This window comes from Mustela nivalis (assembly GCF_964662115.1).
Source record: "Mustela nivalis genome assembly, chromosome: 15".
NCBI classification, from domain to species: Eukaryota; Metazoa; Chordata; class Mammalia; order Carnivora; family Mustelidae; genus Mustela; species Mustela nivalis.
The window spans coordinates 54,275,899-54,295,650 of record NC_139034.1 but is presented as its reverse complement, the minus strand read 5'-3'; the positions used below and the strand labels follow the sequence as shown (position 1 = coordinate 54,295,650).

The 19,752-nt window shown below is 33.0% G+C and overlaps 1 protein-coding gene across 2 annotated transcripts in view; it reads left to right on the top strand.

Moving 5' to 3' along the window:
* DACH1 (dachshund family transcription factor 1) overlaps positions 1 to 19,752 on the top strand; it is a 427,802-nt gene that overhangs the window by 300,575 nt on the left and 107,475 nt on the right. For both annotated transcript variants that reach the window (XM_082701392.1, XM_082701391.1), the window contains exons 5-6: positions 11,235 to 11,370; positions 14,601 to 14,735. In XM_082701392.1, coding sequence (XP_082557518.1) covers positions 11,235 to 11,370; positions 14,601 to 14,735 — 271 coding nt within the window. The remainder of the gene's footprint in view (positions 1 to 11,234; positions 11,371 to 14,600; positions 14,736 to 19,752) is intronic.

Below are 19,752 nucleotides of genomic sequence, written 5' to 3'. Positions count from 1 at the left end.
GTATTCAGTAAACTCCCGTGATATGTGTGTTTAATTTAATGAGGGAAGTTTTATTTTCCCCAAGAAAATGTTTGACTCCTGTATCATATTAAATAGTATGAAACCTAAGTGGGCAATTAGAATAATGCTTGCAACTTTGTTTGCCTGAAAAGATTCTAATTGTGAAGACCTATTAAAAGTGAAATGTAAATGCTAGAGAAAAAGATATACCCCCATCTGAAGGAATGATGGAACTAGGGAAGTAGCCTTTGAAGGGAAAATAGAAGTTTGAGGGGTTTTTCATGTGCTGGAAATTACCATTTATATTTTTGAGAGTAATGACAAGACTTAAAATGATAACTCAACCTACAAGAGAATGGCAATAAGAATTTATAGGACAGTGGTGCCTGGGTGGCTCAGTGGGTTAAGCCTCCACCTTCAGCTCAGGTCATGATCTCAGAGTCCTGGGATCCAGCCCTGCATCCAGCTCTCTGCTCAGCAGGGAGCCTGCTTCCCCACTCTCTGCCGGCTGCTCTGCCTGCTTGTGATCTCTCTCTCTCTGTCCAGTAAATAAATAAAATCCTTAAAAAAAAGAATTTATAGGACAGACGAGAAGTGAAAACAAAGCTCACTTTGTTGAGTAATATGTATCTGAATATGGATATCATATGTAAAATAAATATCATATTTAAAATATGTAACAGAGTTACATATTTTAAAGCATTCTACACTTACCTGTTTCTAGAAGGTAAAGGAGCTTCAATGACTTTCTCATAAACTTATTTATGAGAAGGTACATACTAGTACATGCAATGGAACTGTGTCCAAATGTTGTTTCCTTGGGTGATACTCACCCTGCTTCCCCAGTTTTGGCATGGACTGTGAGTTAAGAATGGCTTTACACTTTTAAATGGATGGGGAAAAATATCATAGGAAGGAGAATTTTTCATGACACATGAAAATTCTATAAATTCAAATTTTAGTGTCCATAAATAAAATGTGTTTGGAACTTAGCTACTCTCGTTATATAAATGTCTATGGCTATATTCACATACAGAGCAGAATTGAACAAAATATTTACTAGCTGGCTTTTTACAGAAAGTAATAGCTGATACTCACATTAGAGCTGTTGATTAACTCAAACACATGTGAGTCTCAGGCTGTGGATAATTGATGCAGCTAAAGCTAAACTCTCAAACATTATGGGGCAACAGGATTTGGTGTGGAAAAATAAAAGAAACTAACAGGACCACGGAAAAGAAAATTATAGACATAGATGAAGACAATACCACTGTAACATTGTAAATAGCTTTAAAGGCAAAGCTTCATTATGGAGTCTGCCAAAATTAAACTTAGATTTTCTCCTGCTGATTGGTTTGGACTACTGGAAAAAATTTAGTAAGATAACTTTGAGGAGGAAATGGGTATATATTGTTTGCACAATAATTCTAATTCAAATCCCTAATAGCCAATTGCCTGTAAGTATATATATTGAATTACTATAGGCTCTATCTTAGTCTATTATGTATCAGTGAGACTCCTATATTTTTGCTGTTTAATGTTCTATGAATCTTACGAATGAGGAGACATAGACTTGAGATGTCAGATGTTACATAATCCAGCTTTCCCTGCGGTGGGGTAACAATTCTTGCATCCTCCCTAGCCATTTTTATATATCTAAGTTTTGTGGAAAGCTTACTTTATTTTTAGCAAATTCAAGAGGGAGGAGGGGCTACATTTGCTTCTACCTTAACTTTATTACATTCTCCGTGAAGAAACAAGTCTACTAATTTTTCTGTGTTCTAGCCATTTAAATAAACAAATCCTCTGCTATAGTACCTATAATACCTCTGCTATAGTACTATAGTACTATAGTATCTATAGTATAGGTACTATACCTACAGTTTAGTACCTCTGCTATAGTACCTATTTGGTCCTCCCAGACCAAATATCCTCATTTCCTTTGACCATTTCTCATCAGGCTTCTTGGCTGACCATTTTTTAAAGCACACCCTGTCCCAACCCTTCCCATACAATATTCTACAAGTGAACAGGCTAGTGAAGAGACACTGGAACGAACATAAGCCTCAGTTTGGACAATAGTTTATAAATGTCATCGTAATTCATAAAACTGTTTTGCTAGCTGAAAGTGTGACTCATTAAGTGACATGCCTTTTCAATATGAAATTTTATTAAGCCAATTTGATTAAGCCAATTCTTTGTTTCTTTTACTAGGAATTTGCATTTGTCCATATTAAGTGTGTTTCCCAGTCCACTGATTTAGGCTTTTTAGATAATTAACTTTTTTTTTTTTTAATTTGAGTATTGTTGACAATACAATACACAATGTTATATTAGTTTCAGTACAACATGGTGATTCAACTTCTCTATACTCTATGCTATAATCACCACGAGTGTAGCTACCATCTGTCACCATGCAGCACTGCTACAGTATCATTGACTATATTCCCAATGCTGTGTCTTTTGTTTCTGTGAGTTATTCATTCCATAACTGGAGGCTATTCTTCAGATACTTTTGAATCTTGACATTCTAAACTATCATATTAGCTATTTATACAATCTTTGTATCATTTCCAAATTGTAAAAGGATGTATTACTTGTACTACCTTAAATCATTGAGGAAAATAAACAGTATAAATCAAGAGATCAATTCTTCTTGTCATTAGAGAATTCCTAATAGGCTGAAATGTTCTACTAATTGATTCTCTTTAGGTATCATTCATCAAGTAACCCCAAATCTCCCTGAATGAATCAATATTTTTCTCACATTTTATTTAATAAATTCACAATGATATCATAAGGACTTAGAAAAAAATAGTTCTTGTTAAAAAAAAATAAAAAAGAAAGGCAGACTATTTTGGTGGTTTAAAACATAGGTTATGGAGGAAAGATTCTTGGGTTGATAGTCCAGTTCTACCACCTCTTTGTGATGGTGACCTCAGACAAGTTACTTAATAGCTGTGTCACAGTGGGTTAGTGACATTCCTACCTTATCAGGTTGTTGACTGATTGAATTAGTGTTTATAAATAACATCATTAGAAGTTTTTGTACACTGACATTATCTTCTCCCCAAATATTCACAAACATCTCTTTAAATAGGTTCTAGAATCTTACAAGAAATTTGTGTCAAGCTTCTGAAATAGAGTCAAATCGTAAAGAAGAACTTTTTTTTTCTTTTTCAGCCCTCTTCACCTAAGAAAAGCACTGCTATTTGCATTGGGGGGGGGGGCTTGTAAGGCAGTGGTATACAAAGCAGATTTTTAAATGCATTTTTTTCCAGATTTCATTCTTTTCAGAATTGTTTTTGAGAAAATTGGCATTATTCAAAGTACTCTACATTCTTGATAAACATCTTTTTTTTGTTGCCACATTATAGGGATTCCTGAGAACAAGGACTATGACTTAAATTTGTTAGTCTTCTCCACCAAACTCGTGTGTGTGTGAGAGAGAGAGACAGAGACGGAGACAGAGGCAGAGACACCTTAGGAGAATCTCATTTAAAGAATTAAACATCGAAAAAAATGAAAGACAATGTATAAATTTCCATTCCCTAATACTTCTCTTCAAAGTAGGTCTTTAAAGTACTATTCAGTAAATAGGACTTTACGTGCATAAAGTTTAAAATGTTTAAATATTATGAAAACTAGAACTGGAGTGACCTGATTCTCAGAGTACATGAAAATCCTAGAGCAATGTCATGTCCCTTATGTTTGTTTTTAGGTACAGAATAGTTTATTTTGGGGCAATCATAAATAACTCTAGATGTATGCATGACTTTTAGATATTTTTCCCAGAAAAGTTGACTTCATATAATTTTTACTTGGATTTAGAAAAAACAAGTATATTCTCTTAATGTTTATTTGGGTGTTAATATTAAATATGAAGAGGATGCTCACAAGAAAAAGAAAGTGTTAAAACATAATCACCGCTAAGTATACCTGCATCAATGTACTTAAACAAGTCACATTTATTTATTTATTTATTAAAGATTTTATTTATTATTTGACAGAGAGAGACACAGAGGCAGAGGGAACACAAGCAGGGGGCGTGGGAGAGGGAGAAGCTGGCTTCTTGCTGAGCAGGGAGCCGGATGTAGGACTCCCAGCACCCTGGGATCATGACCTGAGCCAAAGGCAGATGCTTAACAACTGAGCCACAGAGGCACCCCCAAAACACATTTATTTAAACCCATAAGTTGTTAATAATACTAATTAACAAACTCATAGTTCACCTTTGAAATCTGGGGAATAGACTTTTTAGAGGACAAATACATGTTTAAACAAAGGATGTATTAAAGGGTGGAATCCTGCATTTTCCTGGGTTTCCCATACAAACTGTTCCTCAGAATAACCATTAATTCAGTAGGGGAACTTTCTGTTTATATAAATCGTCTAGCCAAAAACAAACAAATAAACAAACAAATGAATGAGGAATGATATATTTAGAATGTCACTAAATTGCCAGTCCTTAGGAAGTAGGGTCTAGGTCATGATCATCAGTGTGAGCCAGCATCATTAAATGCAACCCAGGAGACAGCAAGGGGCATGCAGAACCATCTATGAGACAGTCTTGCCCCAAGCTCAACTTGAATCAAATATACAGATTTAACTATGTAGGACATTCAGGGTACAGAGGAACATAGAAATTACACCCTTAAGGAACTGCATATGGCCAGTTCAGTGTGGTCATAGCCTGTAAGAACATATACAGTGCCTTAACTAGATAAAAATTTGGCATTAAACATTTGCCATGCACAGAGAGAATGACACCACTTAAGAAACAGCAGAGTTGATCAAGACAGAACTTAGCTTTTTCTCCTTCCTGTCCCCCCTCTGCGCCCCCTTCCTTGAGTGTGGGAAAGAAGGAAGTCCTATCCTTTCATTAGGTTGCTAGTATTTATTCTTACACAGGGATGACTTATATCCCTGAGCCAAGACCGTATGCTGTTTAAACTAACTGTAAGACTTTATATTAACAAACAGTAACCTGAAATTATGAGGCTACCTGAATTTTCATACATATACAGGATAAAATAGAGTCCCCTACCTCCACTGAATAAGCTTGAAGAGACAGCCGGAGAATAAAACTAAGTTGTTTATGATTATACTCAGGGGTCCTACCAGTTTCACGTTCGGCAACATTAAGTATTTCTTGTGTATCATCACCAAAACAAATAAAAAGAGTTATGTAAATATCGCTTGAAGCCTCACTTTAGAACTTTGAGTCATGGAGTTTTGATGGTGTTTTGCCTGGTTCTCTACAGATGCAAGTATATTAGCATTATTTACTGTGTCTTCCAACATTCCTTGTTAACACTTTCTTGGGTCCAGAAACCCATTTCTACTATTTGTTTTCTCTGATAATTTTCACCACAACAAGGGAATTTAGATGTCATGCTTAATCAGTGTACATATATGTTTCTGAACTCTGCTAACATTTCCTAGTTTATGACAGATGCTCCATGAGGAAAAGGATTTCCATCAGTTCTGTTTACCTACATAGAACCAGAGCCCAAGACACTGGTATATGTTAGTGGTTCAGTAAATATGCTTTGAATAAATGAATTTAAGTGTGAGCTGTCTTAAAGCTCAGGAGTTTGGGTTATATAAAGTATTAGTCAACTTCAATTTTCTAAGTTAACAGTTATATCAAGATAACATTTAATGTTAGAAATATCTTCTCCCCAGTCCTACAACATATTCAGTCAGGGAATCTCAGACTGTTAAACTTATGAAAATCCAGATAATTAAAAAGAGAGCAACATAAAGTCAAGCTAAGTGAAATAGTTCTTCAGAGAAATCCATTGTGAATGAGTTGTGATCATTTGGACTTACACTAAGAAAATATTTTAAGTTAATAAAATATAATGCATTTTGTGAGGAGAGGAGACAATATAATTTTTGAATATTCAACTGCACACATGTAATACTAAACATTTTATACTTTTCCTTTTAAAAACTTGGAATACATTATTTTGAATGCCACCTTTGATTCTGAATTATCTTAGAGACTAATGCTTCTTGTTCTGCCCAGAGGCAATAAATGTAGCCTTTTCTTTATTGTTATTCTGCTACCATTAGTTTATTAGTATGACCTTTTTTTTTTTTTTTTTTTTTTTGTGAGAGGGTATTCCTCTTAAATTTTCATTTATTATTGTGGCTGGTTTTATAAAGATGGAACATTGCAAAGGATTGTGTTTTATTGATTGGTGGAGTTATGATGCAGGACTATAAAGCAGTGTGTTGAAGTATTAAATTAAATATTCTTCCTCTTTGTCCTACTTCAGGCCCATCTTGGAGGTTAAAGGGTATTACACAAATGAAATGATAAATCCAGTTTACATAGTTTCCCTATAGACATTGAACTGCTTCTTTCTTATTATGTCTGAATAAAACTCATTATCTATTTTGTTTCAGTAATAATTATGAGATTCTCTCCTAAGCAATTCTTTACTGTCTCCATTATTCTCCATCTTATAGCATCCTCTGGAAAGGCAAGCATATAAATATGATAAAAGAATTAAGCTGTTGAAATAAATTAATTTATTGTGCAACAATGTATTCAAATCTTACTTGCTCAGTGGATTTTACTTTAATGAAATTCTTCAAAGAACAATACATCATGTTCCAAAGATTGAAATTATACATTAAGTGAAATGACTGAATATGTTGTGTCTCAATTTATAGAAAGTTTCAATTGAATACTTAGCTTTTAAATAATAAAAATTTGCATAAATTAAAATATTTTCTTTAAATGAAAGTATTAAGTATTGTCTTTGTATCCTTTGTTCTTAGACAGTTATAATTAAAGTAAAAATAAACTAAAGCTAAATTAAATACACTTTCACCTACATTTTCTAAGCCTTAAATTATGCTTTTAAGATGTATTTTTCATTAGATTTAAATCTAGTTTATTTTTTTTACCTGGTTTATTATATGATGTTTTAGAGTATTTTGAATGTATAAATGAATAAGTAAATAATGCATGAATGAAAAGAATCATTAAGGAAAGCTTTGACAGTTAAACATATTGTCTAATGAAATAATTTTTATACTTCTGTGGAACATAAAACAACTAATTGTTTTTAATGGCATAATCATTGTTGCTAGAATTTTAGACATTAAATATTTAAGTATTTTATGAGTTAAATATCTCAGGAAAAAATCATTTTCTCATGCTTTCCATTAGCACCAGTAAGAAGTCTGTTATGACAGGAAACTCAAGACTTGCAAAATAACTTCAGAGGGATTGATTTATTTCAAGATCTCACTTTGTCTCTGTTACTCCAAATGTGTGCCACTGCATATATGATCACTTACATAACTATTATGACAAATAATAAAATGTAATAATGAATAAACACTGATATCAGTGACTTTTTCAAGAAAATAGAATGGTTAAGCTAGAAAACTTTTTTTGTCAATTAAAAGTATAGAGTTTTCTTTTTCAAATACTTACCATGTAGTTTTGTGTAATCCAAGTGTTGAGAACCAGACGTATTAGGGATTACCATCCAAGTTTAGACTCATTTGCCTTTTTATTAGAATTTTTAGAAATCAAGATTAGACTCCTTAGAGTTTTTCTCTGGTCATTTAGACCATTAACATTAACATAAATTATTAATAGATATACACAGACTATATAAGAATTCTATATAGTAAATTCTTACAGTATGCTGAATTCTATACAGTATTATATATAAAGGATTAAGAACACCTCTTCCAAGACATATCTGAGCTGCTACTCGAAAGATGCAATAAGCACAGTGTTGTTTAAAGTAGTTAAGTACATGACCTCACTGGCATTTTGGGAGCAGTGAGAGGATTAACAAATTGTGGGATATTTGTGCAGGTGAATATATTCAACAGTAGAAAAGAATAAATTAATGGCACATGAAATAACTTAGATGAATCTCAAAAAAGTTTTGTTGCTGTGAAGAAGTCAGACACAAATATGTACTATATGGTTCATTTTTATGAAATTCTAGAACCAGCAAGTCTGGTTTATGGTGATAGAAGTCAGAAAGTGGTTGCTTATAGGAATCGAGAGGAATTGACTAGAAAGGGACAGGAGAAGTCTTTCTGGGGTTATAGGAATGTTCTAGATCTTGACAACTCATTATGAACACATAATAAATACATGCTTTGCTTCATAATTTAGGGTAGGTGTGAATGTCAAGAAAAAGGATTTATAGTATCAGCTGCTTTCAAAATTATGATGGAAAGATTGGAAGTAACATCAACATCCAGATGTGAAGTCTCTATTCTTTTAAATCATATGTGTTTGTTTCTTAGAAACTTAGGTCATTTGTTAGCCAGGTGGACTAAAGAACTCATATCATTTAGAAGTTTATCTTCTTTGGGGAGCCTGGGTGGCTCAGTTGGTTAAGTGGCTGCCTTCAACTCAGGTCATGATCTCAGGGTTCTGGGATGGAGTCTCCTGGTGGACTCCTTGCTCAGTGGGGAGTCTGCTTCTTCCTCTGTCCCACGCTCTGCTCATTCTCTTTCTCTCTTATTCTTTTATTCTCAAATAAATAAATAAAGTCTTTTTTTTTAAAGTATACCTCCTTTAATTTATTTAGTTTGGAAAAATAACTGATAATATGTTCATTTTTGTGTGTTATTTGAGACATCAATTTCAAAATATTTAATCTCCAAATTGTGCAGTTGGATACCATCTTTCTTTCGTATCCCTTAGTATAGCAAATGCTTGTCATGTCGTAAACTTCCCTGAACAATCTAACAGTAAATTTTAGTTCTGGAGGGTGTGTGTCTTCCTCTTTCCCTGTTTTCTGCCCCCATGACTCTCTCTCCCTCACTTGCTTATTTTTAATCTTTCAAATGTAACCCCACGTCTTGGGTAGGACAATATATTGTGTGATGCTTACATTTACCTACATACCAGTCTGTGTTGCTGTTTGCAGAAAATAGAGCACTTAATTCTTAACCTCTGATCAATTAAGGTAAAGGGCGAGTGTTATATGGTACAATATTGATAATAAATCTCTCCTTTGGGAGGTTTTAATTGTCTTTTTTTTTAATTTTTTAAATTTTTTATAAACATATAATATATTTTTATCCCCAGAGGTCCAGGTCTATGAATCGCCAGGTTTACACACTTCACTTAATTGTCTTTTACAGAAGCCAATCCACACATTTTAGACCAGTCCAAAAGCTCCTAAAATACAAAACAATTATCTTTACAATAAGATTCTAATATGCATTGCAATTTTTGGAAGAATTTAGTTTTTTTTTTCCTTTGTTTTGGTTACAGTATTGATTGATCTTGCAAATCTTTTGTCACGAACTTTCTTATGGGCCTTTTTTATTCCATGGAATATATAATGGGAAATGGGCTGATTCATGGATTTTGCAGAAGGCTTGGTCATTTTTCTGCTTATTTTCATTTTATTTGTCATGCTTTTCCCAAATTAAGCCGCCACATATCTGTGGAAGATGTTTATCAACAGTGTTCAGGATTGAAAAATTAAATGGGTGTGAGACAAGTGGTGCTCAATTTTGGACGCACATCAAAATCACCTGGAGTCTTAAAAAGTGAAGTCTGGGCTCCACTTCTGATTTAGTGCGTGGGACTTTTGTAACAAAGTATTATAAACTGAGTGGTTTGAAGCTACCCAAATGTGTCCACTCACATTTGTAGAGACTGGAAGTCTGAAATCAAGATGTCGGCACTGTCATGCTCCCTCTGAGCTCTCAGGTAGAACCCTTTCTTACCTCTCCATCACTTCTGGTGGTGCCTGGTCATCCTTGGCATTCTTGCCTGGCAGCTGTGTAATTCTAATCTCTATCTTCATTCTTCATTCTTCAATTCTAATCTCCTATCTTCACAATGTCTCTTGTAAGGACACCAGTCATGTTGGATTAAAAGCCCACTCTACTCCAGTAGGACCTCATTGTAACTAATTTCAGCTGCCAAGACCCTTTTTCCAAATGAAATTCACATTCACAGGTACTGGGGATCAGGACTTCATTTTTTCTGGAGACATGGTTCAACCCCTCATACTCAGCAAGACAGAATCTCTGGGAAGGAAGCCCAGGCACAGGCATGTTACGAATTTCCCAGGTGATTCTAATGCAGAGCAAGATTGGGAACCATCACAGGACTAATAGAACCCCTGAGACCGACAATAGGTATTACAGACCCTCATTCTCAATGGTCGATTGACCTCCTACAAGTCCATTACATTTTAGAACTTTTTCTTTTACATCTCTTAAAGTCTGCTCTTTCAAAATTTGCATTTTTGCACCCAAATAAAGAACTATTGATTTATTCCATATCATGTAGTTTACTTCTAACCTTTCAAATATTTATTAATTATTGAAAAGACATTTCTTCAAGGCCCATGTGCCTTGCTATCTGAAGGCATAAATATCATGTTGCTCAAAGAAGAAAATGTTAATAAGTGGAGTATCTTATTTCTTAATCTGTAACTCCATTTATAATAGCTCATTGGAGACAGTTATACGATATATTTGCACATTAGTCTAATGGGGAAGGTTCAGGGCTTAGCAGGAAAGACAGGGATAGGACCTAAGTGTTAATACAATAGTATTAGGAAACAGGATACCAACCTTCCCTAGGATACAACTAATACATATTTCATGAATTTCCTCTAATACATATATGTGATTGGGTTAGAGCTGAGAGAAACAGGTAGTCTGAAAATTATTAGGATCAAAAAAATTATTCCAATGTTAAATAATAATCGATTTCTATGACGCCTTAAAATGTGACCATCCACGTGTGTCCAGAGCAGGGCCATGATGAAAAAGCTGTTAATAACTCCTCTAGTGTTTTTATTATGGTCTGTCACATTGATAATTTGTGTGCTAAATGATCCTTACACACTTGCTACAGCGATAGAACATAGAGAATTCTTTAAATTGATAGTTGTCTGGACTTGAAACCTGCTTTGTTCTGTTATTTTGTTGTTGTTCTAATGGGTTCTAAAAGGGTCATCTTTGCTGACCTCCCTTTTTATCCAGAGAGGGGATACACATTTGCCATTATTGCTTGCCTGTAGAACTTGTTTCCTAACTTGTCTTTCCCTACTTTGGCTTTGCTCAAGATAAAGGGTTAAAATGCCAGTGAAAGATGAATCCATTTCCTTTACATTTCTACAGTACTGCATGAACAAAAATCAACATTCATTAAGTAACGTTCCCATGTATTTACCTCTTTTCTCCCCCAATTCCTTCCCGTGGTGCCACAGGAGCGTGTCCCAGACAGCCCTTCACCTGCCCCCTCTCTGGAGGAGGGCCGGAGGCCTGGCAGCCACCCATCATCCCATCGGAGCAGCAGCGTCTCCAGCTCTCCCGCACGGACTGAGAGCTCTTCGGACAGAATCCGTAGGTCTCATACTTTTACTTGTCACCATTTTAAACTTTATTAGGTGCAGCTGGCTTTTCTAATCAAAATGCCCTCATTCCAAATAGATCTCAGATGTATCATGTTCTGAAGCTCTGTAGCAATAGCCATCTCTCAAAATTATGTTTCCCAGTTTGCAGTATCATGAGGTATGGTGCTACATTAACAGGTTCTGATATAAACTCCCTCTCTTTGATGCCACACATAAAGGTCTGAGCTATGAAACAGAGAAAGTAAGCTTCTAGATTAGTTTCTGAAGTAAACACCTCCAACTCAACAGTTATCTAGTGGCTAAGGATATGATTTGGGGATTACTCAACTTCATTCTTCAGTCCCACCCCTTGCCAGGTTTTAAAATTTATCAATTTTCAAAATTCACCGTTGCATTGACAAACATAGCTACAAAGAGGAATTAAAAAACCGAAATTCATTGTAATTGACTTTAAAAATAATGTCTTCGTCATTCTGATGGTCAGTGGATTGAAGAATTTTAAATTGCTTGAGTTTTAGAATTTGAATTAGTACGTCAATAATGCATATTGTTGTCATATGTTATTGTTGTTAAATTCTAAATTGTAAGGGCTCTTTTATTTCGTGATCACATTTTCAGATATTTAACCAAGAAAATGAAGAGTAAACTTGAAAATGCGATTCAATTAACTGGTTATTTTGTATCTGTCTTTTGTGTCGAGAATCTAATATTGTTTTTCCAATACAACAAACATATTAGCAGTGATTGTGTTGGTTGACAAAATCAATATCTTTGTATCCTTTCCAGGATTTACTTTATTTTAGGAAATCGTGTTTGTGATATAAACTTCATCTAATGACACATAATTGGTGGTTGAGAATATTTCTATAATAGGACAAACATTTGCTAGAAAGTATATTTATAAGTCATTAAGCATAAATTTATTTATTTATTATTACTTATTTGCATAAAGCAAGAATCCTTAGGATGAATGCTATTGAGGTAGATAATAAATACTAGGTTGAATAATTGTATACAATTATTTTTAAAAATAGTTGATTATTGAAAGTTATATAGTTCAACATAATTCTATGTTTGGCCTGTCTAAAACATATTTCCCTAATTTTGTGAGAGATGAATATAGCTGTGTATTAATAAAAGTGATTATAACCATTCTTAAACCAATGACATTTTCTGGGGCTGGCAAATCTTGGTTCCCACTACCTCAAACCATCTTTCGTATAAAATATTTTCTGTATACTTATGTGCCATGCTGACACTAGAACCAGAAATTTCATGATGCATACTGGTTTCATTTTTAATGCTTTTATAAGATGTCATCATTGAAAAGACACTGTTCTTCTAGAGAAAGTAAAATATTTTTTCACAACACTTAAATAGAAATGATGGGCAGACAGGGAAAAATTTGAAAGAATTTTGTCATACATTCATGTTTTAAATGAATCATTGTGTTCTTTTTTATTTTTGATAGAACAGAGGAGAAATTTTTGCATATTTGAACTACCATAATTGTCCAAGTGGAAATACATACACTTGCACACAAATTCATGCACACACACACACACACACACACACACATAAATACATGTTCATGCATATGCATATTTTAATTTTTTTTTAAATTAGACTGGCACAGACATTTAAAAAATAATACAAAGAATCCTTTCACACTCATCAGTCAGATGCACCCAGTCAACAATGTCTCTGAAAAAGCTCTCCTGATAAAGGCATAATGGCACGTTAATGTCCGGAGACATAATGACAAGGACACTATGCTCCTTCACCTCAAATACATCATTGTTTGTCTTCTTGAAACAAGGAAATTCTCTTATGCAATCACAAAACAATGATCAAAATCAGGAAATTAAAATTATTATAGTATATTGTTTAAACTATAAATCTTTTTCAAATTACACCAACTTTCCTACTAATATAATTTTTTATTTTTTTCTTCTAATGTTTTTAATAGCAAAAGATTTTTCCTTACTGGTCCAAAAGCCAATCCAGGATCACATATTGAAATTACTTGTCATATTCCTTTAGTCTCTTTTAATCTGTAACAGTTCTTTTGTTTGTTTGTTTGTTTGTTTGTTTTTGATCTTTCAGTATCTTGACAATCTTTTTTTGAAGACTATAGGTCATTTATTTTGTAGAATTTCCTTCAGATTGGATGTTTTTGTTTTCTCATGATTAAACGTTCCTTGAATTATGAATTTTTGGCAGGAATCACAGAGACATGATCATGTGTCTTTCTCAGTACATTGTTCCAAGAGACGTGATATTCCTCCAATACTTGTCATACTATCTCTTGGTTAAGGTGGTGACTACCAGACTTATTTACTGTAATGTTACTCTTTTTTTAAACCTTTGTAAATAATAAGTTATAATATTAAGTCTTGTGAGGAGATATATTAAGACTATATAAATATTATATTTTTCATCAGACTTCCATTCTACTCCTCTAGAATCATCTGTTGAAGAAACTTCCCTCACACAGTTATTGCTATGGTGATTTTCAAATGCTAATTCCTAATATATTCTTATAGTATTTTCAAAAAAATCTCTTTTTTCTAGAGAAGGTAGGTTTTTATGGAATGGGTTCTCATCCAGTTTTATACACAAAACTAAGATTTTCATGGGCAATTTAGTAGGAAATTTATTGACTGGATTTTGAAAATCGTAAGGGTGTTTTGTCATCTACTTTATTATTTCAATAGTGACATGTTACTGTTAATAGTTCAAGAAAGCAATTATAGCTTTTATTCATTCAACCATCCAATAGATATTAATTGGGCACTTGTATTTTCAAGTCTGAGTTCAAACCCAATTTTTACAGAAATACTTTGGTGTCTGAAACCTTACGTTTTATTGACTAGAATAGGATATGAATATTGAAACAGTTACATTAGCACCTTAAAGTTAAAAGTTAACAGCTTTTAGAGGTTGTAGTGGTAAGGCCATTCAAAAGTATTCTAGATATATAAAAAATATATATATATTCACTCTGAAATAAAAACAAGATAGAATGTTTTCAATTCCAATATTTTTCTGCTTTAAACATTTTCATAGTTCTCACTTCTCAGTGTTCTTAGAGATAGATTAAAACATTAAGTTAGACCGTTATATTTTATTTATTTTTGAGTCCGAGTTTAATTCATTTGTTTGAACATTGTGTGTTATGGTGTTTTTGTCTTTTTTCTTTTGTTTTGGGCTTCACAGCTGTCCATCAGAATGGGTTGTCCATGAACCAGATGCTGATGGGTTTATCACCAAACGTACTCCCTGGGCCCAAAGAGGGAGATTTGGCTGGTCATGATATAGGACATGAATCGAAAAGGATGCATATTGAAAAAGGTAATGTATGATTATGTGGACTTTTTTTTTTTTCCTGCTCAACATGTGGGCTAGATTTTAATTACAGAATGAGGTATACTTCTACCTCAAAAGATGGCATATAAACATTGAAAAAACCTACAGTATTAGGTAAAACTTAAGCCTTTTCAGCAAAGAGGATGTGAACAAAGATCTGCTTTTCCTTATACCACAGGTAGGTGATAATTTACTTTCCAATACATGGAAAAAGTGGACAATTGTTTGTTTTAATTGTCATCACTGAGTTTCTAAAGACTACGGTTAGTCTTTCTCAATGCCGTTAGGGCCAAATGTCATTTTTCTATACCTGATAGAGCTCAAAATATACAAAGGATTATTATTAATATTTTTAGATTAAAATATATATCATCATCTGACCAATCAGGAAATAGAAGTGAATCTAACCAAACAATGTACTACTTGTTTCAAAATTATACGTAACAAATAGCAAAGCCCAGAGGGCGGGAAGCTGAAAGTTTTCTCTTTATATTACATTTGTATCAGCTCAATTCATTTTCACAGGCAAATATTGGTATTTTCATGCCCTATTTCATAAAGGACTTTCTTTCATAAAGAAATTGAAATATCATTTTGATATGTATGTTAAAAATTTGTGCTAGTAGATGTAAGTTTATTTTTTCAAATAGTAAGGTTTAGATTGTGAATAAAAGAGCCCTCCAAATCTTTTTCATCTTAATTTAATATTTTTAAATCTTATTAATATAGAATGGGTACTTTGATTGTCTTTTTTAACATGAATACCAAATCATCAGTGTTATGAAAAGGATCACTTCTTTGGAAAACAAAATTGCACAGAAAACACAATTAGTTGTCAAAAAGGAAAAATAAATAAAATTGGATATTTAATAATTAATGAAGCAGAAAGAAATGATTAGAGGAAGATCAAGTTAAGGTGGGGCATTTTTTCTCTCCAAAAGTAAGAAAATTTATATAAGATCTTTTCCCATCCAACATAAAAATAGTCATGCTGAGCCCTTAGGGAGAAAGAATACCATATTTCTACAAATTAGATTATCTGCATTATGGAATGTTGAATGAGAAAATGATAATCTTTTCTAGGTGCTAATATGTCAAAATCTAGGTATAAGTGAGAGTAGTATTAAGACAACTTCCTAATTTGTTATTTTGAAATTTGATATCAAATGTTATTACTAAGCTAGGTAGACACTATGCAATATATCAGTGAGCCAGATGGTACCTAAATACTTAATTCTAGTTTTTTCACAAGCTGTTCTTCAACAATGAATAAAAATATATATATTGTCCCTTACATATATTTTGACATATACCTTTTATATTTCATCAAAACCTATTTGTAGAAATACAAAAATTAGCATCATGAGAAAATATAAAGCTTCATAAGACTTTTTAAATTTAAGTAATAATATTTAAATAAAAGAATTCATTGTCTAGGTAAAGCAGCCATTCTCCATCAAGGTTCTGCATAAGAGTAAAGCCCTAGGGGCGCCTGAGTGGCTCAGTGGGTTGGAGCCTCTGCCTTTGGCTCAGGTCATGATCTCAGGGGCCTGGGATCCAGCCCCACATCGGGCTCTCTGCTCTGTGGGGAGCCTGCTTCCCCCTCTCTCTGCCTGTCTCTCTGCCTACTTATGATCTCTCTCTCTGTGTCAAATAAATAAATAAAATCTTAAAAAAAAAATAATAAAGCCCTAGAAGAAAATAAATGCGAGTGACTCATTTCTCAGTTTTCTCGTGGATATTACATAAATCGTTTTACTTGGAATGTATAAGAGGGAAGTTAATTCATGACATACAATGGATGTCAGGATATTAGGGTTTAATTCTTTTGCAGCACCTTGTGGAGAAGAGCTGGGAGTAAAAAAGCAAAAGCCCAAAGATGGTGGCGAGGACACCATCAAAGGCATGATCAATGGCATAATTGGAATGAGTTGCACTGGAATTTTAGGTAAATAGCTTCATTTACCTGATTCATTCACTGATGCTTCAAGCTGGGTATGCTGCTATTTTCCTATTACTTTTTTCATGGGTTCTGTCTATCCATTTATCTATTTTTAAAATTATTATTACAATTTTGCCATCATGGAGCCTTTCCTTGAAATACCATATTACATTGTTTGAATGTTTTTCCCATAGGCCTGCTCCAGAAATCACTACAATATTTCCCTTGTTGTTCGGAAATTATATCTCAATTGGTCTAATCCCAATACTAGACCATAAACTCCTTGGAGTCATCTGTGTAATTCCATTTGCTTTAAACAGACCAAGCAATCTATGAATACATACTGATCTGGGCTGAATCTTTAGGAGATTCTAAGAGATGGTGAGAGAAAGTTAAAACAACTATAAAGATTACACTCTTTAAGTATTAGTAGGTGCAAGGTGGAATTATAGAACTTTTAGAAGTTACATTTACATGGAATAGCAGGATGTTTTGATGATGAGTATACACAAAAACTTTCTATATTAATAGTGGTACTTCTATCAAAGTTTTTAAAATGATTTTGCTGTCAGAATAAAGACATTGGCTATATGCCAATGGTTTCCCAATATTTTAATGTATATTTTATAAGGGAAAATAAATGTTTATTTTAATGTTCTTCCTAGGAATATAAAACTACCATTGAATGTGTGATTTCCAATGTAGTTATGTAATCCTAGAAATTGTGGTATTGATACTAATTTGTTATATGTTGCTCTTTCTTTTCTATACACTCTCTTTTATCTATTTTTCAGCATACTGAATCAACAGTAAATATTCATGGCTTTCTAGATTGATAGAGTCTACTAAATTAGAAATTGTTTTCTTTCATGACTACATATATCATGTGCCTCATACTAGCCCTGCAACTTTCTTACTACACATTCTGTATTAAAACAAGTGACTTAATTTAGAGACATTGGTAGAGAAATTAATTATATGTTTGTGTCATTTTAGGCTCAAACTTCTTATATGTAATTTGTTGCTTACCACTTTAAATCATTGAAAGCATAATAATTCTTTAGAAAACATTGATTTTAAAAATAGATACCAAAATTAATTTGTATGCTGAGAATTACTGTGGTTTAAAATCTTAATCATCTGTAACTTTTAAGTATTTTTAAATCTTCTTAATATTAAAAAGCTATTAACTCCTCTCCATTAGAATATTTAAGCCCCCGTTAGCTGAAGGCATTCTAATTCAGAAGTACTAACTGCTGAGTAAATTCACTTCTTGTTTTTAAAAACAGCAATAGGTTTTTGAATCTCGGAAGAGTTTAAGGTACATTCAAAATGTAAATGTGAAACCGAGTTAGTATATCAGAAGGAATAGACATAATATCGTATCAGTCATCCCAAGTTTAAGGAGACATGCTTTTAGTATTATAAACTTTGACTAAAATAAGGGCTTAGTTAAAGATATATACTGAGGAAAACTGTGGTATAGCTCAAAGCTTCAAAACCAATTTTACGTCTTCTAAACTTTTATAAACAGATTCCAAGTTCCCTAGGGCTCTCTGGATCTTAAAATCATGGCTGATCTTTTCCTTCAGTCATAATTTGATGGAAGGGGCAGTAATAATTGACATCTGGGTTATATAAATAGACCCACTGTTCCTCTATGCAGCACCTTTCTGTTTATTTCCCGCATATTTGTCCATTGATGCTAATTTACAGTATTTCTCATGTATAATTTGTTCCTTGGTGTTTCTTAAATTGCTACTTTTTTCAACACATTTTTGAGCATGTTTTACACCTTTGTATTGTTCCATAGGCACATTTTTTTATTATTATGGAATGTATCTTATTTTTAATTTACCAAAAATTAAATGTATGATACAGATAAGCTTATAGTATCAGCTTTTTCTGATTATAGAAAAGTTAAGTGTATATTGTTGAACTATGAAATACTAATTAACGTTGAATTTCAGTCTTGGACTAAGTGTACTGAAATGACATAATCAATGGGTAAATATTTACAGAATGTCAGGTATGTGAAATAAATATGAAATACAAAAGCATTTCCTTTCTCCCCTTCTCTCTTCCTCTCTCTTTTTTTTGCTGTATTTTTTTCTTAATACATATCCTAATTTTCCTTTCATTTGAGTCTTTTCCCTTTATTTGTTTTCATAAAAAATATGAAAACATTCTTTCACTGGTGACTCTTGAGGACTTTCTTTCATTGGTGACTCCTGCCATTTTAGAAGCAGAAATAATTTAAGAAGCAGCAGGAAATACAGGGGATTTGCCTCAGGCAATGAAACATTTCTTTTGTGGCATATTCTGTTTAGTTGGCAGTGCTCAAGATTTCCAATGGCTAACATACTTGTATAAAAGGTTTCTTTTTGGTACTCTGAATTTGAGGACAGGCAATAAAGTAGTTTGTAGGCTGGCCATATTGGGATTTCCTCTCATTAATGGTTTACTCTTAGCTTCCAACCTTGTGGACTATTTTCCTCAAAAACACCTTTTTGAATGACTATGTCATCCCTTTTCTCAAGTTTGTGGAAATCATTTTTTGAAGTATATTTCCTTTTGTACATTTCTCAATATTTAAAAATTCGAATTTTACTTGTATTAGGATTGAGTCTTCAAGAATGGTCTTCTTTTAAATTCTAGATTGATATCAACAAATTAATTAATAGTAAATATTATTTTGCTGTATACACCTATATCACAAATCTTAACCTGTTAGTATCTCATGGATGTGTATAGAGTAAAAGCCCCTTTTCTTTAGAGATTCCTATATTTTGATTATGTTAACATACATATAGGGCCATGAGTATTTTCATTTTAAAATTCTCTAACAACGTAACTCTTCCTTCACTTTTATTAAGATATAATTTCTCTTGGCATATCTCAAAGTCTTTTGTAAAATATTCTCCCTAAATACCTACTAATGTGAGTTTACTTTTTGTTTTTCCATGCTTGTGAAATAAAAGTATTAAACTTAATGCAGATACTTTTAATTCTGTGATTTATAACACCAGACAACAAATTTCTCTGAATTTCAGAGCTCTT